We start from the raw sequence: 21,736 nt of genomic DNA on the forward strand, positions 1-21,736 counted from the left end.
CACACAAGGAGAGACAGAGAGGTAAAACAATCAGCTAAATAATGCCTATGTGTGGTGTAGCGCCGTAGTGGCCTTGCCTTGTATACTACAGCTCCCTCAGCAGAGTCCAACACCAGAAGACATACAATGGGAGGGGAGGGGGTTCAAGGGCAAGGGTAGATAAAACAGAGATGGGAGAAAGAAGGTATAGGTGAATATGAATGGAGAAGAGATGGTGGGGAGGTGATGGTGTAGATGGAGGGTTTCAGATATACTCAGGGAGGTTGAGCCACATTGTTTTCCTCCACATTGCTCCCTCCCGTCTGTCCCAGAGGCCCTGAGGTGGTTGGGCCAGAGTGTGTCTGTGTGACACCAGACAGGAAGATAAAGTACCAGGAATGTGTCTGAACCAACAAGCAGTGCTACTGCTGGAAAGCTGAGCTGTGTGTGGGAGTGTGTGTGTGTGTGTGTGTGTGTGTGTGTGTGTGTGTGTGTGTGTGTGTGTGTGCGTGTGCGTGTGTGGTGAGTGCATGAAGGGAAGTCAAACAGGCTGTATCAATCTCATCATCATAAACACACGTGGCCTCTGTTTCCTGGCTAAACTCAACATACAACCAAAACCACTGGCTTCTCCTTCACTGTTGATAGTTGGTATGGAGCCATTAGTCTCCCAGGCACGGAACGCACTAACAGGTCAATAGGATTGTAATGGATTGCTGTCAATAAGAGGTCAGGAGCAAAGATTTAGATCAGGCCTGGTGTTGGTATAGGCTTGTTTCTCTATTGATTTAATAATGCGGGATGTGTCTTATAGATTTTCAGTGATTGGGACCATTTCAGCAAGGCTCTGGTTGACTGTTGCTTTAGCCCAGTGCTAATAAATGTGATTCATGTTCTAATCCACTTCATCAAGCCCTTGATATGAAATAAATGTGCCGTGTGACAGTGTTTATAACTCCCTCTCCCTCCAGATGCTGGAGCCCAAGGTGGACACCCCTCCATGTGAGTTGGGAGGAGGACGAGGTCTACCCCTGCCACGGGGGTCTGAAGAGGATCACCTCTACCCCTACCCCTCCAGCCCCTCAGAGCCCCTGACCCTGGGCAACCCGCACCCCTCTGAGCTTCTCACCCCCCTGGAGGAGGTTTGCACCCCACTGGACGACGGAGAGGAGCACAAGGTGCCCCCCACCCCACCGCCCTCCACCGAGTGGGAGGACAGCAAGAGCATGGAGGGCACTGAGCCCGAGATCTGGCGGGAAAGAGAGGAGGAGGTGGAGGAGGGGGAGGAGGAGAGGAAGGGTGAGGAGGAAGCAGAAATAGAGGAGGGAGAGGAAAGAGAGATGGAGGAGGAGGAGGAGGAGGGAGGAGATGTGAAACCCCCGGCGACAGATGACGAAGCCCTGACAGACCCCCCCGACACCAACGCCCCCCCTTCCTCTTCATCCTCCTTCGTCATCCCCGAGCTCCGCCTAGACCGCTCCTTCAGCGCCGATGCCCTCTCCTCACCCAACACCGATGAAGAGTATGACGAGGACGATGATGAAGATGACGATGATGATGAGGAAGATGACAGCGATGATACCTACCTAGAGCGCAGTGACAGTAAGCGTCGTAGCATGGTGGAGGGCTCTGCCTGCGAGAAGCATGGCGGCAGGTTGAGTGTCCAGAACTCCCTGCGGCGCCGCACGCACAGCGAGGGCAGTCTGCTGCAGGACCCACGCACCACTGGCTTCACCTCAGACAATGCCATCAACTGCCTGGACCCGACCCACGCCCACAAGGGGGGCTGGACGCTGCCCTCGCCTAAGACCCTGAAGAAGGAGCTGACCAAGAACGGAGGCTCCATGCACCAGCTCTGCATGCTCTTCTCTGGCAGGAAGGTCAGTACAGAACCATACTCAGACACACACACACACACACACACACACACACACACACACACACACACACACACACACACACACACACACACACACACACACACACACACACACACACACACACACACACACACACACACACACACACACACACAGACACACAGACACACACACACTAAATCACACAGGTTAATGCCATATACACACCAGTACCAAGAAACTATGCCATATTTGGTCTACAGCTGTTGTATTCGGCCCATGTGACAAATCCGATTTGATTTGATTTGATATTTTAAAGGCTTGTGTTGATATAAGACTGATCATACAGGAAAAATCAGGCATTCACTGTAAATATTTGTAATATTATTTTTGTATGTTCTGTGATACCATGTATAGATAGGTTAGTTTGTCATCATAAGATAGGTTCAGTGGGAAAGACTACCTGTCTACATTTTAGAGATTGGCCGCCATCGAGTGGTGAACGTGAGAACTTAGAATGTCATTACAGTTGAGTTTGCAGTATTCAACATTACCCACTAGAGGGCAAGCGGTGTCTGGTTCTCTTTTTCACATTTTTCCATTGAGCGGGAGCAAAACCTCACCTCAACTTATACTCACCAATGACAAACAAGCAGTATTATTCCTTGTGTGTGTGTGTGTGTGTGTGTGTGTGTGTGAGAGTGTTTGAGAAAGAGCAGGAGAAAGGGCTAAGAGAGGCAAGCGGTATGGTTGGTGTACTGAATTAGCCTAGGTCGAAACAGCTCTGCTGGCTGGTAACTAAGTATCTAGTAGGTGGTAACTAAGTATCTGAGAACACAGCAGAGGCCATTCTACTGGCCAATGTACAGTCACTTGATAATAAGATGGATGACCTCCGATCGCAGATTTGCTACCAGCGGGTCTCTTGGAACTGCAATATTCTTTGCTTTTCAGAAACATGGCTCTTGGACAAGATACCCCCCACGGCTATCCAACTCGATGGATTCTCCATTCACCAGGCAGAAAGGACAGTGGAGTCGGGAAATCATGGGGGGGAGGGGTTAGACTCTTCTTCAACCAACTGTTGTGCTGATTCCAGCGTGGTGGAAGTGTCGACCCACTGTTCACCCGTCTTAGAATACCTGATGGTCAAATGCCGACCCTTCTAACTCCCAAGGGAGTTATCGTGACTGCTGTATACATTCCACCTCAGTACAATAAAAATAACAATCTGGTGCTCAACGAACTGTACAAGGCTATAAACAAGCAGAAAAACCACACCCAGAGGCTGCCTTTCTGGTTGCCAGCGACTAGGAGCGATACAGTCCTAGACCATTGCTATTCTACCCACAAGCAAGCATACAAGGCACTCCCTCATCCGCCATTTGGCAAATCAGATCGTGACTCTGTACTCTTGCTTCCTGTTTACAAGCAGAAACAGGAAGTAGCCACGATCCATAGATGACGCATTCTCAATTGCTCTGCACACTGCCCTCACCCACCTAGGTGAACCTTAACACAGGGGCCCCACAGGGGTGTGTGCTTAGTCTCCTTCTGTGCTCCCTGTTCACCCACGACTGTGTGGCAACGCACACCTTCAACACCATTATTAAGTTAGCTGACGACACGACGGTGGTAGGCCTGATCACAGGCGATGATGAGTCAGTCTACATGGAGGTAGTCAGTGAGAGTGAGTGAGTGAGTGAGTGAGTGAGTGAGTGAGAGAGAGAGAGCTATAGTTGTTGGTCTGACATGGAGCCTTAAATGGCGTTTCGTTCTCTGTTTGGAGGGAGGAATGCAGCTAGCAGGCTCAGCCTATTGGTCTTGGCAGATAGTGGGAGTAATTTTACTACCTATTGGCATCATGGACCGAGCACTACAGCTCTGTGTTTCCATTATTAAAAGGGCTGTCAGTCCCTCACACTAAATCACATGGCATCTCTAAATTAGGTGGGATCTAGATTGTGTGTGTGTTTAAGGTGCGTGCGATTGTGTGTGCATTTGTCTGTCTACCTGTCTATCTGTGTGTAAGCAGAATCTAAACTATCATGTGCTGCAAAAAGAGGAGACGCATAGGGTAAAGCTGGTTCAATAGCTTGACCAGTTGGGGGGATTGTGGATTCACAAATGGTGCTTTGGTTGGAGCTGTTAAAGACATGAACATGTGGATTATAGAAAAAGAAGAATGCACAACATTTGGTTGTGGATCAGCAGTTTTTCTCTTGTTATGTCTGTCACTGACAGTCATACTCAATTAGCCATGTCAGCTAACAAGTTTTAGATTGGTAAATTAGTTTAGCCAGCTGTCTAAATCATGGCCCAATACCGACCGGGCATGCAGGGCACATGCCCAAGGGCCCTGACCTCAAATCACTCTCACTCAGATATCATTAACATGGCATAGAATTGCAGGTAATGTTCTGTAATACAGCAAAAATGTTCTTTTTGCCCCATGTCAAAATGAGCAGAACTGCCTGAAATGTGGTATAAAATTGGAAAATGTTCTCTCTGGCCCATGGAACAATTTACCCTAGCAACACCTACTGTAACAATACAAAACATTTCACACATGATCCAAAAAGTAAAAAGAAAGAAATTAAGAAATATCAGAACAAGCAATGTCAAGAGTCAGGAATATAAATATATATGTATATAGTGGTGTGTATAGACACCGGTATGGACGGTATGTTAATAGAAAATGTGTATATAGGATGAGCTATTACTAGAATACAGTATATACATATTTACCTAGGCAAGTCAGTTAAGAACAAATTCTTATTTACAATGAAGGCCTGCATCGGCCAAACCCAGACGGGACTCCCAATCACGGCTGGTTGTGATACAGCCTGGATTCAAACCAGGGTGTCTGTAGTGACGCCTCAAGCACTGAGAGTGCCTTAGACCGCTGCACCACTTGGGATACACTTTATATGTTAATACTGTATCCCATTAGATACAGTGGCTTGCGAAAATATTCACCCCCTTGGCATTTTTCCTATTTTGTTGCCTTACAACCTGGAATTAAAATAGATTTTTGGGCGTTTGTATCATTTGATTTACACAACATGCCTACCACTTTGAAGATGCAAAATATTTTTAATTGTGAAACAGACAAGAAATAAGACAAAAAAAAGGAAAACTTGAGCGTGCTTAACTAGTCTCTTGGGGTATGTCTCTATGAAGCTTGGCACATCTAGCCACTGGGACTTTTGCCCATTCAAGGCAAACCTGCTCCAGATTCTTTAAGTTGGATGGGTTCCGCTGGTGTACTGCAATCTTTAAGTCATACCACAGATTCTCAATTGGATTGAGGTCTGGGCTTTGACTAGGCCATTCCAAGACATTTAAATGTTTCCCCTTAAATGGCTTGTGTGTTGTTTTAGCAGTATGCTTAGGGTCGTTGTCCTGCAGTAAGGTGAAGCTCCGTCCTAATCTTAAATCTCTGGAAGACTGAAACAGGTTTCCCTCAAGATTTTCCCAGTATTTAGCGTCATCCATCATTCCTTCAATTCTGACCAGTTTCCCAGTCCCTGCCGATGAAAAACACCCCCACAGCATGATGCTGCCACCACCATGCTTCACTGTGGGGATAGTGTTCTCAGGGTGATGAGAGGTGTTGGGTTTGCGCCAGACATAGCATTTTCCTTGATGGCCAAAAAGTTTGTTTTTAGTCTCATCTGACCAGAGTACATTCTTCCATATGTTTGGTGAGTCTCCCACATGCTTTTTGGCAAACACCAAGTGTGTTTGCTTATTATTTTTTTTAAAGCAATGACTTTTTCTGGCTACTCTTCCATAAAGCCCAGCTCTGTGGATTGTACAGATTAAAGTGGTCCAATGGACAGATACTCCAATCTCCGCTGTGGAGCTTTTCAGCTCTTCAGGGTTATCTTTGGTCTCTTTGTTGCCTCTCTGATTAATGCCCTCCTTGCCTGGTCCATGAGTTTTGGTGGGCGGCCCTCTCTTGGCAAGTTTGTTGTTGTGCCATATTCTTTCAATTTTTTAATAATGGATTTAATGGTGCTCTGTGGGATGTTCAAAGTTTCGGATATTTTTTATAACCTAACTCTGATCTGTACTTCTCGACAACTTTGTCCCTGACCTGTTTGGAGAGCTCCTTGGTTTTCATGGTGCCGCTTGCTTGGTGGTGCCCCTTGCTTAGTGGTGTTGCAGACTCTGGGGCCTTTCAGAACAGGTGTATATATACTGAGATCATGTGACAGATCATGTGACACTTAGATTGCACACACTACTAGTTTAGATTGCACACACTTGCACACACTACATTCCTTTTGTGTTTTTTAGAATTTTTTGAAACAAGTAATTTTTTTCATTTCACTTCAACAATTTGAACTATTTTGTGTATGTGCATTACTGCATTCTGTTGTCTGTTACACAAAATAGAGTGCAGTAGGACACAGGGTATGAATAGACCCTACAGTATTACCACATAGCCCATCTGAGTTAAAAACTCTTCTCTTCTTGTGCTACAACAAAATACCTAGTTCCCTTGTGCTGTCAGCCCTGGTGTACACCATAGGGATTTATACACTGCAGTATCCAACATAGCCCCAAGCCTTGTTTCTGTGTATATACGATGTAGACAAATTATGTTAACCTTTAAAGTGCTCGTTAGTCAGCATAAAGTGTATCGTTAGTCAGCATAAAGATGCCAAGTGGCATGGAGGGAAACATACTTGAACCTTCGCAGAGATGTCTCAGTGGTTTACATCAGGAGGAGTTAACTATTTACGGGCAGGGCTTGATATAGTTGTGAAACACAAATTCCACCTTGTAGATATTTTACATAACTCGTGTGGATATATTTTTCTTAGATGAAGAAGATATTCATTGTTATTTCGTACAATTGTCCATCAGCGCCACCTCCTATTGGACAGTGGGATTAAGGCATTGTGGGTTATTTATACATAGCCCCCCCATGGATCAACGGCAAGCTCTCCAAGGCTGTCAGAGACACCTCGTCACTTAGCGATTGTCACTCTGGGTTACCAAACATCACAGTAGATGAGAAGGATAGACCCCGTCGGTATTAGATAGAACATTGCAGCCCCACCCACCTGTGGGGAAAGCAACCTGTTTCTACCTACCTAGGTTTCTCCAGTGGCTCACAGCAAGACTTGACCTTTTTCAAACGCAATTTTATTTTTGTCTACTTGTTTTAGTCAATTACAAAGCATAATTTAAGCAAAGTACAACATGTCTAAACACTACTTTTCAACATTGCCTGCTCCCTTGTTCTCACTACTAAAAACGTAATATTGTCGGGCTTCCCTCAGGCCCCTTTACATGACGGTGCTAGCAGCCACATGAGAGTGCTAGCGGAACACTGAGCCAGCCAAGACCAACAACACATACAGTGAGTGACGTTACTAACGGACTATGTTAAACAAGTTAAATGTCTTACCTGTGACTAAAAATGTTACACACACATAGCTACACACAGCCTACTTGGACACCGGGTCCCTGCATTTCCTACTCTCCAACACTGAATAACCTGCAGCCACAAGACTCTTCTCACAGGCTTTATTTCCCTATGTGGGAGCATTGATTTTTGACCTGGTTACATGTACTTTGAAGAACACAGAAGCTTATCGGCATGTTTTATTATTTCTGTGTATGAAATCAAAGTCAAAGTCAAAGTTAGCTCTTTTACACTGGGGGTCAATGGGAAAGAATGTTTGTTTCCCCCAATTTGTCGGCGTGGTCGAGGGGAATTCCTTATTATTCCGTGAATATCGACTCCCACTATGGAGAAAGACAAGGGAAAATGTTGGTGTGTGTGTGTTGGCATCTCTTGTCCACTCTTCTATTCTCGTCTCTTCTCTCCTCTATCTCTATCTTTTTCCTCTTAGCTCTGGGGTGTTTATCTTGTCCTTTAATAGTTCTGATTTACACGCTATTGTCCTCTTTTCTTTCCGCGCTGCTGTTTTTCCCTGTGTTAGAAGCCTTTAGTGCCCCTTCATAAGGACAGGGAGAGAGACAGACAGGGAGAGAGAGAGAGAAAGAGAGTTAGAGAGAGTGGCAGACACCAAGAGTGTGCTGGAGCCAATCTCAATGTGATGATTAAATCACAATGGCGTATTTTTTCGTTGGTCACACTTGTGCCTGAACTCCTTGTCAACTTCTCCTCCACACAGATACATCACACTCATATACCTGTCTGACTCAGAGCTGCAGGTTATTGTCATTGGGTTACATTTGGAATTCGTGTTTAGAAAAGTGCATAGAGAGCATTCCCGGTGACATAGGTGCCGAGGTAACCTGAGTTTACAAGGTCAAGCCAGTAAGTTGATGGGAGTTGGATCTCTGTTTGAAATGGCTGCATAAACACATGCAATCTTAACCTGCTAGGGAAACAGAATGTTATTGTGTTTACTGAGGGAGCTTACGTTTTTATGCAGCGCCACACACAAGAATGCACTGACACATAAATATATACAAACATGCTGGTATGTACACACACCCACACACAGACACACACACACACACACACACACACACACACACACACACACACACACACACACACACACACACACACACACACACACACACACACACACACAGAGAGAAACACACACACACACACAGAGAGAAACACACACACACACACACACACACACAGAGAGAAACACACACACCTGCCCATCAGGATTAAATAAAACATGTTCTGAGAGTGGTTATGTAGCCGACAAAGTGTGTGTGTGTGTGTGTGTGTGTGTGTGTGTGTGTGTGTGTGTGTGTGTGTGTGTGTGTGTGTGTGTGTGCGCGCGCACTGATGTGTGAGTGTTCTTTAGAGACAGTGGGGGACAGACACCTCACAATGAGTGAGAGATGGATGGTGAGATGAAAGATGGTCTGGTGGTATGTTGAACTCATCCATCCTCCCTCTACCCTCCACTATGTAACGGTTCAACAACTGCAACATCCTCCTGTGGTTTGTGAGAAGCAGTGGTATTATAATCATGTTCTGGTAGGACAAGACTGTCTTCAGTTAGTTTGTCATGGTATGTGAGGACCACAACGACCAGACCACAGAGATGCACTGTACTTCTCTCTTCCTCAGTCCAGACACAAGATATAGAGAGTTCTAAAGGAGGGAGAGAGGGAGCGAGGGAGAGAGGGATATAGCGAGAGAAGGAGGAATGTTGCAAGCCACAGTCACAGTACAATACAGAATGGAACACGTTTGCTCCTATTCTATAACGTAATTTCAATCACGGTTAAGCTGTTCTCTCCAATAGGAAGCGGATGGAGAAGATATCACTAACATTAAACCCTATGAAGTCTTCAAAGTCATGACCTGAAAGTGCCTTGACATCATATACAGGTCATGACTTTTAGTTCATGGATGAAGACGTCATGTTTTGCTTGGCTGAAAAGCAATTGAAGTAGAAGACAATTTCATTGAAAGTTCTGGCCCTGAGAAAGATAAAATAAAAGGGAGCTTTCCAGGGAGGTTATAACTCTGTAATCTCTGTGTAGTTTTCATCTCTGTCAAGTCTGTATGGTCTGTCACTACCTGCTGTTAGTTCAGACTACTCTAAGCAGTCCAGTCTCAATACACATTACACAATATCTCCTTGAGTCCTGGAAGAAAAGTTACTTCAGCAGCCATTTCTCCCTCTGCAAGTTTTCTCAAATAACTTAATCTACTTTCTGACAACATCTGGGGATTGGGTCAAACTGGGCAGTGTTTGTTTCTAATGTAGTTCCTCAGCTACTAGCTAGATGGCATAGTGGGTGAAGGGCACAGCCTTGCTGATAAAAGGCCTGCTATTCTGACCCTTAACAACAGTCCCAAAAGCCAGTTAACAAAACAAATCACTGCATGGCAAACACAGTGCTAAATATGAACCTTTCTATCTTTAGGGAACGACAACTGAATCAAGATGTAGATAAGAATTGTCCATAGAGTAGTGTTGTTGAAGTGAAGTCCAACGCTGACAGAGAACGACTGTTACATTGACAGTGTCTCATTCTGTTAGCTTAGCTAGCTCCAAAACACATGTAAAGACACTATGTGGTCTACAGTATTGGTGTTTACTTTGGTCTCAGAGAACACAGTTACGGTTAAAGCATTTGGCACAGGGTACTACTACAAGTGTACCACTCCAAACAGCGAGGATGCTGGGTAAACATGTGGCTGTGTTCTGGTTGGCTGGGACCATCCGAGGGGACAAAGGGTCATCAGGGGTCAGTCTCATGTGGGACACTGGAGCTGGAGTCATCTAGTAAAACACTAAATGGGTAACATGTAAATATTTGTGAAGTGGAGTAAACTGTGAGTGTGTACAGGACATTCAACCCACGCCAAGGCCCCCCTCTCCATTCAGAAATGCCTGAATGGAGCGCATGTGGGTTTTTAATAGGGTGTTTGATATATGGTATTTCACAGTTTATCTAATCTTGTCTTGACTGGAGTTTATATAGTAATTGAATTACATGTTTTATTGACATTACATACACAATACATGATGTAGGCCTATAGCAGGGGAGTTTCTCAATGGGTTTTGTGAGGTTTGTAAGTGATCATCTCCAGTAAGGTTCCCATCTCTTCTTCCCTTTTACGACCAGTACAAATGGGTTTAGAACGTATATGAACTCACCAACCTTTTATCCAAACGTGATGCTCATGATACATGAGCCATTCTTTGTTTATTTCCAACATCCTCAGCAGGGAGGTTTTGGGAAGAGGATGAACGGGAGGGTATAACTGTAAGTGTGTGTGTGTGTGTGTGTGTGTGTGTGTGTGTGTGTGTGTGTGTGTGAAGAGGCATTAACGTGGCAAAGATAGATCTTCACGATACATATCCTGTGTCTTACTATGTCAAAGAATAAACTAGGGCACTGGCATAGTTACATAGTGTTGTCTGTCTTGAGCAATAGTCTCCCATATTAGTTTCTCTCTCTCTAACTTTTTCTGTTCTGCCGCCCACTTGGAAAGGCCTGCTGGGACTGGAGCTGATTGAGGTGAGGAGGGGGGTTGGGGGGAATTCAGCTCTTGGGGAGAGAGGCAGGTGTAATGATAAGGATGGAGCATGCATCAAGGTAAAGAGACATTAATGAGGAAGTTGGCCATCTGTTTTTATGGCTGTTACCATGATTACAGCTCTGATACAGCGCAAACATTCTAAAAGTCAATCGCAGTGCGATGTTGTTTATCTGCGTTGGTTTGAATCGCAGCCTAAGAAACTCAGGGCAAAAGTAGTTGATGACATAGATCAGGGGTAGGCAGCCCTTTTCCTGGAGTGCCGCAGGTACAGCACGATTTTGTTCAAACTAGACACCACACCAGAGCAACTGAGCTCAGTGATCAGTTCAGTGATTGCCTAAATTCAACACACCTGGTCTTCCAGATCAGTTCAATCTTAAACATGAAGTGCCTGCGTCCCTCCAGGACCAGGATTGCCTACCCCTGACATAGGGAATAGAGAACCCTTCTGTACTCGCCCACAGTGACAATGACCCATTCCTGATTGGTCTAGACACTCCATTCCAAAGAGTTATGTGCCCTGCTAACACAGGTCATTGTTTCCTGCCTCATCCCATTCGGATAAGTGTTAGATAAAGCTAATGCAGTAAACATGTACTAAGTGGGTTTAGTAGGGATGAGTTGTGGCCTGTGACACATTTTCTCTACACCCCCTGCTACATTATTCTGCGAGGTTAGCGCATGATGCTAGGCTATACATACAACTGAATGAATGCTTGTGTGGCGCACTATATGGCGTGAATGCCAACCCAGATAGAGATAGATGTAATGGGTAACGCATGATCCAAATACCCTTCAGTGTGCTGGGGTAAATATACTGTAAGACTCGATGAGGGACCCATTTAGAGCAGGGAGAATGCTAGCTAAGTATGTGCATTCCTCCAAGGGGATGCCGCTAGACAGGCAGGAAAAGGGGAAGACATTGTGGCTCTGGAGATAGACAGTCACACTGACATGAGGGGGAAAGAGCAGGCTATCTGGGCGACTGCGATAGCGGGTCTTCTGAGAAGAGCCATCAGAATGAGGTTTTCATGGGCTTATGAAGGAGTGTCAGAATGTTCTGACATGGACGCCTTTCTTTGTGACTGGCTGTCTGTCAAAACAAATAGAATGGTTATGCAACTTAAAGAGATGTGCCTGTCTGCTTTATAGATTTCCCGCCTTTCCTAGAGATAATACAGGCGTAGTTAAACTGGACGACTCTGTGTGCTTTTGTTTGTGTACCTGTGTTTTTATATGTCATTTCGTTTAAAAATGGTAAACATTGTCCCTGCACCCTGACAAAGAGTGTTCATTGTTTTCTATTCTTCACAACTACGAAGGTGCCAAATATTATTATGCGTGTGTTGCGTGCCTGCGTGTGCGTGCGTGCGTGTGTGAGCACAGGTGTGCATAGGTGCGTGCAGTCATGTGTGTGAGAAAGAGAGAGAGGGAGAGGGAGAGAGAGCGATCGAGTCGAGAGAAAGAGAGAGAAAACGTAGAGAGAACAGAGAGAGAGAGAAGTGAGGGAGGGATAGATGAGGAATGACATGTGGACAGCTCCAGCCAGTACAGTGTTGGCCTCCACCCAGCCAGCTCTCTGTTCTCTAATCTAATCGGAGACTCCCTTTGTTGAACAGCTCAATGTCAAACAAACTATTCAACCTCTTAAGGAGACATTTATTCACAATCATAATTATTAGTATTAACATTATATTCATTATCATTCTGAATGGTTACATTAATATTGACAACTTAGACAAGTTCTGTAGTCAATACAAATTTGGAAATGTGATTTGAGATCTGCCATTGCCAAGTACACTACATTACCAAAGGTATGTGGACACCTGCTTGTCGAACATCTCATTCCAAAATCTTGGGCATTAATATGGGGTTGGTCCCCCCTTTGCTGCTATAACAGCCTTCACTCTTCTGGAAAGGCTTTCCACTAGATGTTGGAACATTGCTGCGGGGACTTGCTTCCATGTAGCCACAAGAGCATTCGTGAGGTCGGGCACTGATGTTGGGCCATTAGGCCTGGCTTGCAGTCGGCGTTCCAATTCATCCCAAAGGTGTTCGATGCGGTTGAGGTCAGGGCTTTGTTTATGTCATTCAAGTTCTTCCGCACCGATCTTGACAAAACATTTCTGTATGGACCTCACTTTGTGCACGGGGTCATTGTCATGCTGAAACAGGAAAGGGCCTCCCCCAAACTGTTGCCACAAAGTTGGAAGCACAGAATCATTAAGAATGTCATTGTATGCTGTAGAGTTAAGATTTCCCTTCACTGGAACTAAGAGGCCTGGCAGTGGAAAAACAGCTCCAGACCATTATTCCTCCTCCACCAAACTTTACAGTTGGCACTATGCATTGGGGAAAGTAGCGTTCTCCTGGCATCCTCCAAACACAGATTAGTCCATCGGACTGCCAGATGGTGAAGTGTGATTCATCACTACAGAGAATGCATTTCCACTGCTCCAGAGTCCAATGGCGGCGAGCTTTACACCACTCCAGCTGACGCTTGGCATTGCACATGGTGATCTTAGGCTTGTGTGTGGCTGCTCGGCCATGGAAACCCATTTCATGACGCTCCCGACGAACAGTTGTTGTGCTGACTTCCAGAGGCAGTTCAGAAGTGTTGCAACAGAGGACAGACAATTTACGCATTTCAGTACTCGGCGGACCCGTTCTGTGAGCTTGTGTGGCCTATCACTTCGCGGCTGAGCCGTTGTTGATCCTAGATGTTTCCACTTCACAATAACAGCCCTTAAAGTTGAACGGGGCAGCTCTAGCAGTGCAGGCATTTGACCAACTGACTTGTTGGGAAGGTAACATCCTATGATGGTGCCATGTTGAAAGTCATTGAGCTCTTCAGTAAGCCCATTATACTGCCAATGTTTGTCTATGGAGATTGCATGGCTATGTGCACTCTTTTATACACCAGTCAGCAAAGGGTGTAGCTGAAATAGCCGAATCCACTCATTTGAAGGGGTGCCCACATACTTTGTGTATATATGGTGTATTAATGAAAGATCGGTGCTTATGCACAAAATACTTTCAGTATGTCGATTACCCTCCCTAAACCCACAAAGAGCATGTAGTAGCACAGTGGCAAGAGAAAACTGGAAGCAAGAAACATTTAGAGGAATCCTCATCTGGCTGACCAAGTTCAGAGTATAGGATATGCACTGACTATACAAAACATTTCTCATTCCATGAGATAGACTGACCAGGTGACTCCAGGTGAAAGCTATGATCCCTTATTGATGTAACTTGTTAAATCCACTTCAATCAGTGTAGATGAATGGGAGGAGACAGTTTAAAGAAGGATTTTTAAGCCTTGAGACAATTGAGGCATGGATTGTGTATGTGTGCCATTCAAAGTGTGAATTGGCAAGACAAAAAATGTAAGTGCCTTTGAATGGAATATGGTAGTAGCTGCCAGGCGCACTGGTTTGAGTGTGTCATGAATGGTCCACCACCCAAAGGACATCCAGCCAACCTGACACAAGAGTGGGAAGCATTGGAGTCAACATAGGCCAGCATCCCTGTGGAAGGCATTCGACACCTTCTAGAGTCCAAGCCCTGACGAATTGAGGCTGTTCTGAGGGTAAAAGGGGGGGTGTTCAACTCAAAGTTAGGAGGGTGTTCCTAATGTGTTGTACCTGTCCTAAAATATAATCATTTCAGATCTGCACAAGTACCTAGGAGCTGAAGGTCAACTTAGTATTCAGTATCAGGCTACCAAGTTATGGACATCATGAATGGTACCCTCTTTCCTTGGGACGTAGCCAAGCAGTAGTCTGCAGAATGCAGCCAGGCGGTCTGTCCAATGTTCCCAGCTCCAATCCCCATCAGGTGGTGTTGCTACCAAGTGGGCCAGCCATTTAACATTTTGACATTTTAGTCATATAGCAGATGCTCTTATCCAGAGCGACTTACAGTAGTGAGTGCATATATTTTCATAACTTATCGTACCAACCCACACCCCACTAACCAAACCTCTAGACTTGACCCTGCCATAAGGTCAGCCTTGTGTTAGCTCCCTCTCCACAGTGTTCTACAGGAGCTCAGTCCCTCAGCCTAAAATGAAATGTTTTCTTAAATCCCTGCCACAATGGCTTGGTAATCCCCAGCTAATGAAGAGAAGCTCTTTTGTTTGTTTGTGTGGCGGTGATTGTGTGGCTGCTTCCTCTGAGGCTTTAGCGTGCTGGGGTCTTAGAAGCAGCATTGTGAGACACAGTGGGAATGGGCTATGGGAACAGTCTGCCTTCATCCATTTAGAACGAAATGTTGCTTGGCACTGATTCAGGAACAGTGTGGAGGAACATTGGTGAGTGGGGATTTGCTTCTAAGGCCTTATAAAGTGCAGGAGAGCTGAGAGACTGAGGGAGAGGTGGACAGTGCACTCAGATCAATCATGTTTTATTTGCATACAGCTTTTTTTGTCCTCAAGTGCTCAACTTAACAGTCACCCAGGCCCAAAGTTCAGAAGAGACTTGAAAAGGTTGACAGGACTGCCATTGCCAAGTGAGGGAGGGATGTAGCTTCTCTGTCCAGCTCCTCTCTTCCCGACAAACCTCTTGTCATTACCTACCTAATTTCCCTCTGAGTGTGTAGTGTACAGGCGTGGGTTGGCATAGGAGGTAGTATGGTGTCCACAACAAGACATCCACAACAAACTAGCCCTTGACGTCTGGCTGGGGGGAGAAGATCCAGCAGGCCCCTCTCGTCACCCTCCATGCAGTGTGTGTGTGTGTGTGTGTGTGTGTGTGTGTGTGTGTGTGTGTGTGTGTGTGTGTGTGTGTGTGTGTGTGTGTGTGTGTGTGTGTGTGTGTGTGTGTGTGTGTGTGTGTGTGTGTGTGTGTGCGCGCGTGCATGTGTGTTTGTGTAGGTAGTGACTGCCTGTTGGGTGCGTTAATGGCACCGGTTGCCATAGCAGTGCTTTGGCAAGTATTGTGTAGAGAGGGATGAGACACACTCACTATGTCAGTGAACAAGCCGTTTACCAGTTGATAAACACACACTGACTCAGACACGCTCGACACACACACAGGGAGTTTCAAGGCAGATCTTTCTCTCCATACTCTGTTGCCAGGTTCCACAAGCTCACAGTTAAGTTGTGAGGTTAGTTGGGCCTGGAAGTTGATAATGGTTTCACTCGCTCTCCTTTCCTCTTTTTCTCTCTCTCATCGTCTCTCTCTCTCATCCCTCAGTCCCACCCGCCACTGCCCAGAGGTCCATCTCCTTCTTTCTCACTCCCTGTATCTCCCTCCATCATCTTCTTCAGTACAGCCTGTTCTATAACCCTGTTCCCTGCCTGGGGAGATGTCAGGTAATTCCATCCCTATGTCACCCTGACTCCTAACAACTGTGTTAGAGAGTGTGTGTGGTGGTGTTGTGTTTGGGAGGTGTTAGACAGCTAGTTGGGGAGTCTTCATCGCTGACATTAGCTGAGAGAACACCCTGCTCTCTCTATCTCTGTGTATAGCACATTGATCCCACAGAGAGAACACGGCTTCTTCCCAAATAGAACCCAATTCCTTATTTAGTGCACTACTTTTGACCAGGACACATAAGGCTCTATATGACTACATAGAGGGTAGGGTTCCATTTAGGATGCACGCCAAAGCACCTTGAACAACAACAGAAAGCCCAGTCCTTTTCCTACAGGCACGATACAGCCAATAGATTATGTTGATGGTCAAACAGTACAACGTCTATGTCACATTCATCTCCTTGTTTACTCACTATCTATTTGACCCTTTATCTGACCTGTTCATGCTCATAACTACCTCATGGACGTTAACTAAGTTTCATAACTCATCTGAACTTTATATGACCATAATGTACCCGCGGTCATGTCTCCATATCCAATGGTAACACAACATGGTCTGTGCTACAGAGAAAATGATATTGTTCTCTAGCCATGTGCTACTGACCCAACAAGAACCACATTATCCAGCACTTACTTCATCTTCCAAATCTCATTTCAGGAATGCCAATGTTTAAAGGCCAAGTGCAGTCAAAATTATGTTTTTCCTTGTGTTTTGTATCATGTTGTACAACAGCTGATAAAACTAACACTGTAAAAGTGTGATTTTTTTAACCAGTGTTAATTCCTGATAGTTGCTGGTTGAAAATACAATCTACACAAGACCTTCCAATCAGCAGGTTTGCATGGGCGGGAGTTTCGGCTTTCCGCGGTGACATCGCTATGCGGTAAATTGGTTAATAGATCAATAACAAAGAGAGTTCCAGACCTCTGCCAATAACACCTAGTTTTCAGTTTTCCCCTCCCCCAGTCCTACAAAATTCTTGCTTGAAAAATAGTTTTTTGCTAAAAAGCTATTTTTGCCCATTTTCATGGAACTCTATTACAGTAAGTTTCACGATCGTTGTAATAAATCAAATCAAATGTATTTATATAGCCCTTCTTACTTCAGCTGATATCTCAAAGTGCTGTACAGAAACCCTGCCTAAAACCCAAAACAGCAAGCAATGCAGGTGAAGAAGCACAGTGGCTAGGAAAAACTCCCTAGAAAGGCCAGAACCTAGGAAGAAACCTAGAGAGGAACCAGGCTATGAGGGGTGGCCAGTCCTCTTCTGGCTGTGCCGGGTGGAGATTATAAAAGAACATGGCCAAGATGCTCAAATGTTCATAAATGACCAGCATGGTCAAATAATAATAATCACAGTAATTGTCGAGGGTGCAGCAAGTCAGCACATCAGGAGTAAATGTCAGTTGGCTTTTCATAGCCGATCATTAAGAGTATCTCTACCGCTCCTGCTGTCTCTAGAGAGTTAAAAACAGCAGGTCTGGGACAGGTAGCATGTCCTGTGAACAGGTCAGGGTTCCATAGCCGCAGGCAGAACAGTTGAAACTGGAGCAGCAGTACGGCCAGTTGGACTGGGGACAGCAAGGAGTCATCATGCCAGGTAGTCCTGAGGCATGGTCCTAGGGCTCAGGTCCTCCGAGAGAGAGAAAGAAAGAGAGAATTAGAGAGAGCATACTTAAATTCACACAGGACACCGGATAAGACAGGAGAAGTACTCCAGATATAACAAACTGACCCTAGCCCCCCGACACAAACTACTGCAGCATAAATACTGGAGGCTGAGACAGGAGGGGTCAGGAGACACTGTGGCCCCATCCGATGATACCCCCGGACAGGGCCAAACAGGAAGGATATAACCCCACCCACTTTGCCAAAGCACAGCCCCCACACCACTAGAGGGATATCAACCACCAACTTACCATCCTGAAACAAGGCCGAGTATACCCCACAAAGATCTCCGCCACGGCACAACCCAAGGGGGGGCGCCAACCCAGACAGGAAGATCACGTCAGTGACTCAACCCACTCAAGTGACGCACCCCTCCTAGGGACAGCATGAAAGAGCAACAGTAAGCCAGTGATTCAGCACCTGTAATAGGGTTAGAAGCAGAGAATCCCAGTGGAGAGAGGGGAACCGGTCAGGCAGAGACAGCAAGGGCGGTTCGTTGCTCCAGAGCCTTTCCGTTCACCTTCACACTCCTGGGCCAGACTACACTCAATCATATGACCCACTGAAGAGATGAGTCTTCAGTAAATACTTAAAGGTTGAGACCGAGTCTGCGTCTCTCACATGGGTAGGCAGACCATTCCATAAAAATGGAGCTCTATAGGAGAAAGCCCTGCCTCAAGCTGTTTGCTTAGAAATTCTAGGGACAATTAGGAGGCCTGCGTCTTGTGACGACCGTAGCGTACGTGTAGGTATGTACGGCAGGACCAAATCGCAAAGATAGGTAGGAGCAAGCCCATGTAATGCTTTGTAGGTTAGCAGTAAAACCTTGAAATCAGCCCTTAACCTGTCTAGGATCAGCGTGGCGCTAGCGGCACACCCCCCCCCCCCCCCACTGAAAAACCAGTGCCGCGAAATTCAAAAAAAATATTTTTTTTAAATATTTAACTTTCACACATTAACCTGTTGGGGATGGGGGCGCTGTTTAGACTATTTATGCTAATGTGGCTAATTTTTTAAACGGCTTCCCACAAAATCCTTGATCGTACAATATGCATATTATTATTATTATTGGATAGAAAACAGTCTATAGTTTCTATAGGAGTTGAAATTTTGTCTCTAAGTGGAACAGAGCCCATTCTACAGCAATTTCCCTGACATGGAGTCAGATTTGAGAAACGTTGGCCACTTTTCTGAAGTCATTTAAACGGGCACTGTCGTTGCTATGACTATACGGACACTTCTTACGTCTTCCCCTGGATGCCTTTACGTGATGACGATTCCAACGGGCTCGATTGCTCGTTCACAGGCACTACAAATGAAAAAAACCTTTAGCTAGCAAGTCTTTTCTTGCTGCGTAACGCGCGTGGAAGACACCGACCCTCTCCTGTTCCAAGCATTAGTTTAGCCTGTTATATTTCTCCGGTCATCTTTTCACTCGTTATAGGAGTTACAAACATCACAAAGTAGTTAATTTAAAGCGTTTTATAGCAATTTATATCCGTTTAGTGCGATTTTGGGACATTTATTTTTGCAACGATGTGAAAAGTTGGGAACGCTTTTCAGTTCATCCCGAACGTAGTTGACATTTCCACATGGCAAGAGGACAGCTTTCCACCAAAAGACGATTTCTCCCAAGAAAGGATCCTTTGCCCAAGATACTGATGGAAGAACAGCTCAAGGTAGGACATTTTTATTATGATAAATCGTGTTTCTGTCGAAACATTTTAGTGGCTTAGGACGCCATGTTTTTTGACGTAGCTTCGCTTGGCGCAAACTGTATTGAAAAGTAAGGATAAATTAAAAAATGTAATAACGCAATTGTATTAAGAATTAAATTGTCTATCAATCCCTGTCCACCCTATATTTTTTAGTCACGTTTATGAGTATTTATGTATAAGAGTAGATCACTGTCTAAGTGGCGCAAGGACAAATTCTGACCAGCTGAGTTACATTTCACATTGTCTAACCATGATTTTGGTGGCTAAATATAAACATTTTCGATCAAACTGTATATGCATGTTGTAATGTGATGTTACAGGAGTGTCATCGGAAGAATTCTGAGAAGGTTAGTGAAAAAATTAATATCTTTTGGCGATGTTGACTTTTATCGCTCACTTTGGCTAGAATCAATGCTGGGCTGCTAATTGCTATGTGCTAAGCTAATATAACGATTTATTGTGTTTTCGCTGTAAGACACTTAGAAAATCTGAAATATTGTCTGTATTCACAGGATCTGTGTCTTTCGATTCGTGTATGCTGTGTATTTTTACGAAATGTTTGATGATTAGTAGTTAGGTAAACACGTTGCTCATTGTAATTATTCTAGTCCATTTGTGATGGTGGGTGCAATTGTAAACTATGCCATATACCTGAAATATGCACTTTTTTCTAACAAAACCTATCCCATACCATAAATATGTTATCAGACTGTCATCTAATGAGTTTTTTTGTTGGTTAGGGGCTATAAATATCTTAGTTTAGCCGAATTGGTGATGGCTACTGGTGTTGGTGGACAAATAAAAGATGGTGGAATATGCTAATGTGTTTTTAGGTAATAGATGTACATCTTTACATATTGTGTCTTCCCTGTAAAACATTTTAAAAATCGGAAATGTTGACTGGATTCATAAGATCTGTGTCTTTCATTAGCTGTATTGGACTTTAATGTGTGAAAGTTAAATATTTTAAAAAAATATTTTTTTTGAATTTCGCGGCACTGGTTTTTCAGTGGGGGGGGGGGGGGTGTGCCGCTAGCGCCACGCTGATCCTAGACAGGTTAAAGTCCAATACAGCTAATGAAAGACACAGATCTTATGAATCCAGTCAACATTTCCGATTTTTAAAATGTTTTACAGGGAAGACACAATATGTAAAGATGTACATCTATTACCTAAAAACACATTAGCATAATCCACCATCTTTTATTTGTCCACCAACACCAGTAGCCATCACCAATTCGGCTAAACTAAGATATTTATAGCCCCTAACCAACAAAAAAACTCATTAGATGACAGTCTGATAACATATTTATGGTATGGGATAGGTTTTGTTAGAAAAAAGTGCATATTTCAGGTATATGGCATAGTTTACAATTGCACCCACCATCACAAATGGACTAGAATAATTACAATGAGCAACGTGTTTACCTAACTACTAATCATCAAACATTTCGTAAAAATACACAGCATACACGAATCGAAAGACACAGATCCTGTGAATACAGACAATATTTCAGATTTTCTAAGTGTCTTACAGCGAAAACACAATAAATCGTTATATTAGCTTAGCACATAGCAATTAGCAGCCCAGCATTGATTCTAGCCAAAGTGAGCGATAAAAGTCAACATCGCCAAAAGATATTAATTTTTTCACTAACCTTCTCAGAATTCTTCCGATGACACTCCTGTAACATCACATTACAACATGCATATACAGTTTGATCGAAAATGTTTATATTTAGCCACCAAAATCATGGTTAGACAATGTGAAATGTAACTCGGCTGGTCAGAATTTGTCCTTGCGCCACTTAGACAGTGATCTACTCTTATACATAAATACTCATAAACGTGACTAAAAAATATAGGGTGGACAGGGATTGATAGACAATTTAATTCTTAATACAATTGCGTTATTACATTTTTTAATTTATCCTTACTTTTCAATACAGTTTGCGCCAAGCGAAGCTACGTCAAAAAACATGGCGTCCTAAGCCACTAAAATGTTTCGACAGAAACACGATTTATCATAATAAAAATGTCCTACCTTGAGCTGTTCTTCCATCAGTATCTTGGGCAAAGGATCCTTTCTTGGGAGAAATCGTCTTTTGGTGGAAAGCTGTCCTCTTGCCATGTGGAAATGTCAACTACGTTCGGGATGAACTGAAAAGCGTGCCCAAC

General features: G+C 44.4%; 1 protein-coding gene across 9 annotated transcripts in view; it reads left to right on the forward strand.

Moving 5' to 3' along the window:
- LOC129818464 (regulator of G-protein signaling 3-like) overlaps nucleotides 1-21,736 on the forward strand; it is a 229,817-nt gene that overhangs the window by 161,471 nt on the left and 46,610 nt on the right. For all 9 annotated transcript variants that reach the window (XM_055874372.1, XM_055874371.1, XM_055874368.1 and 6 more), the window contains one exon: nucleotides 951-1,859. In XM_055874372.1, coding sequence (XP_055730347.1) covers nucleotides 951-1,859 — 909 coding nt within the window. The remainder of the gene's footprint in view (nucleotides 1-950; nucleotides 1,860-21,736) is intronic.

This window comes from Salvelinus fontinalis, chromosome 21 (assembly GCF_029448725.1).
Source record: "Salvelinus fontinalis isolate EN_2023a chromosome 21, ASM2944872v1, whole genome shotgun sequence".
Taxonomy (NCBI): Eukaryota; Metazoa; Chordata; class Actinopteri; order Salmoniformes; family Salmonidae; genus Salvelinus; species Salvelinus fontinalis.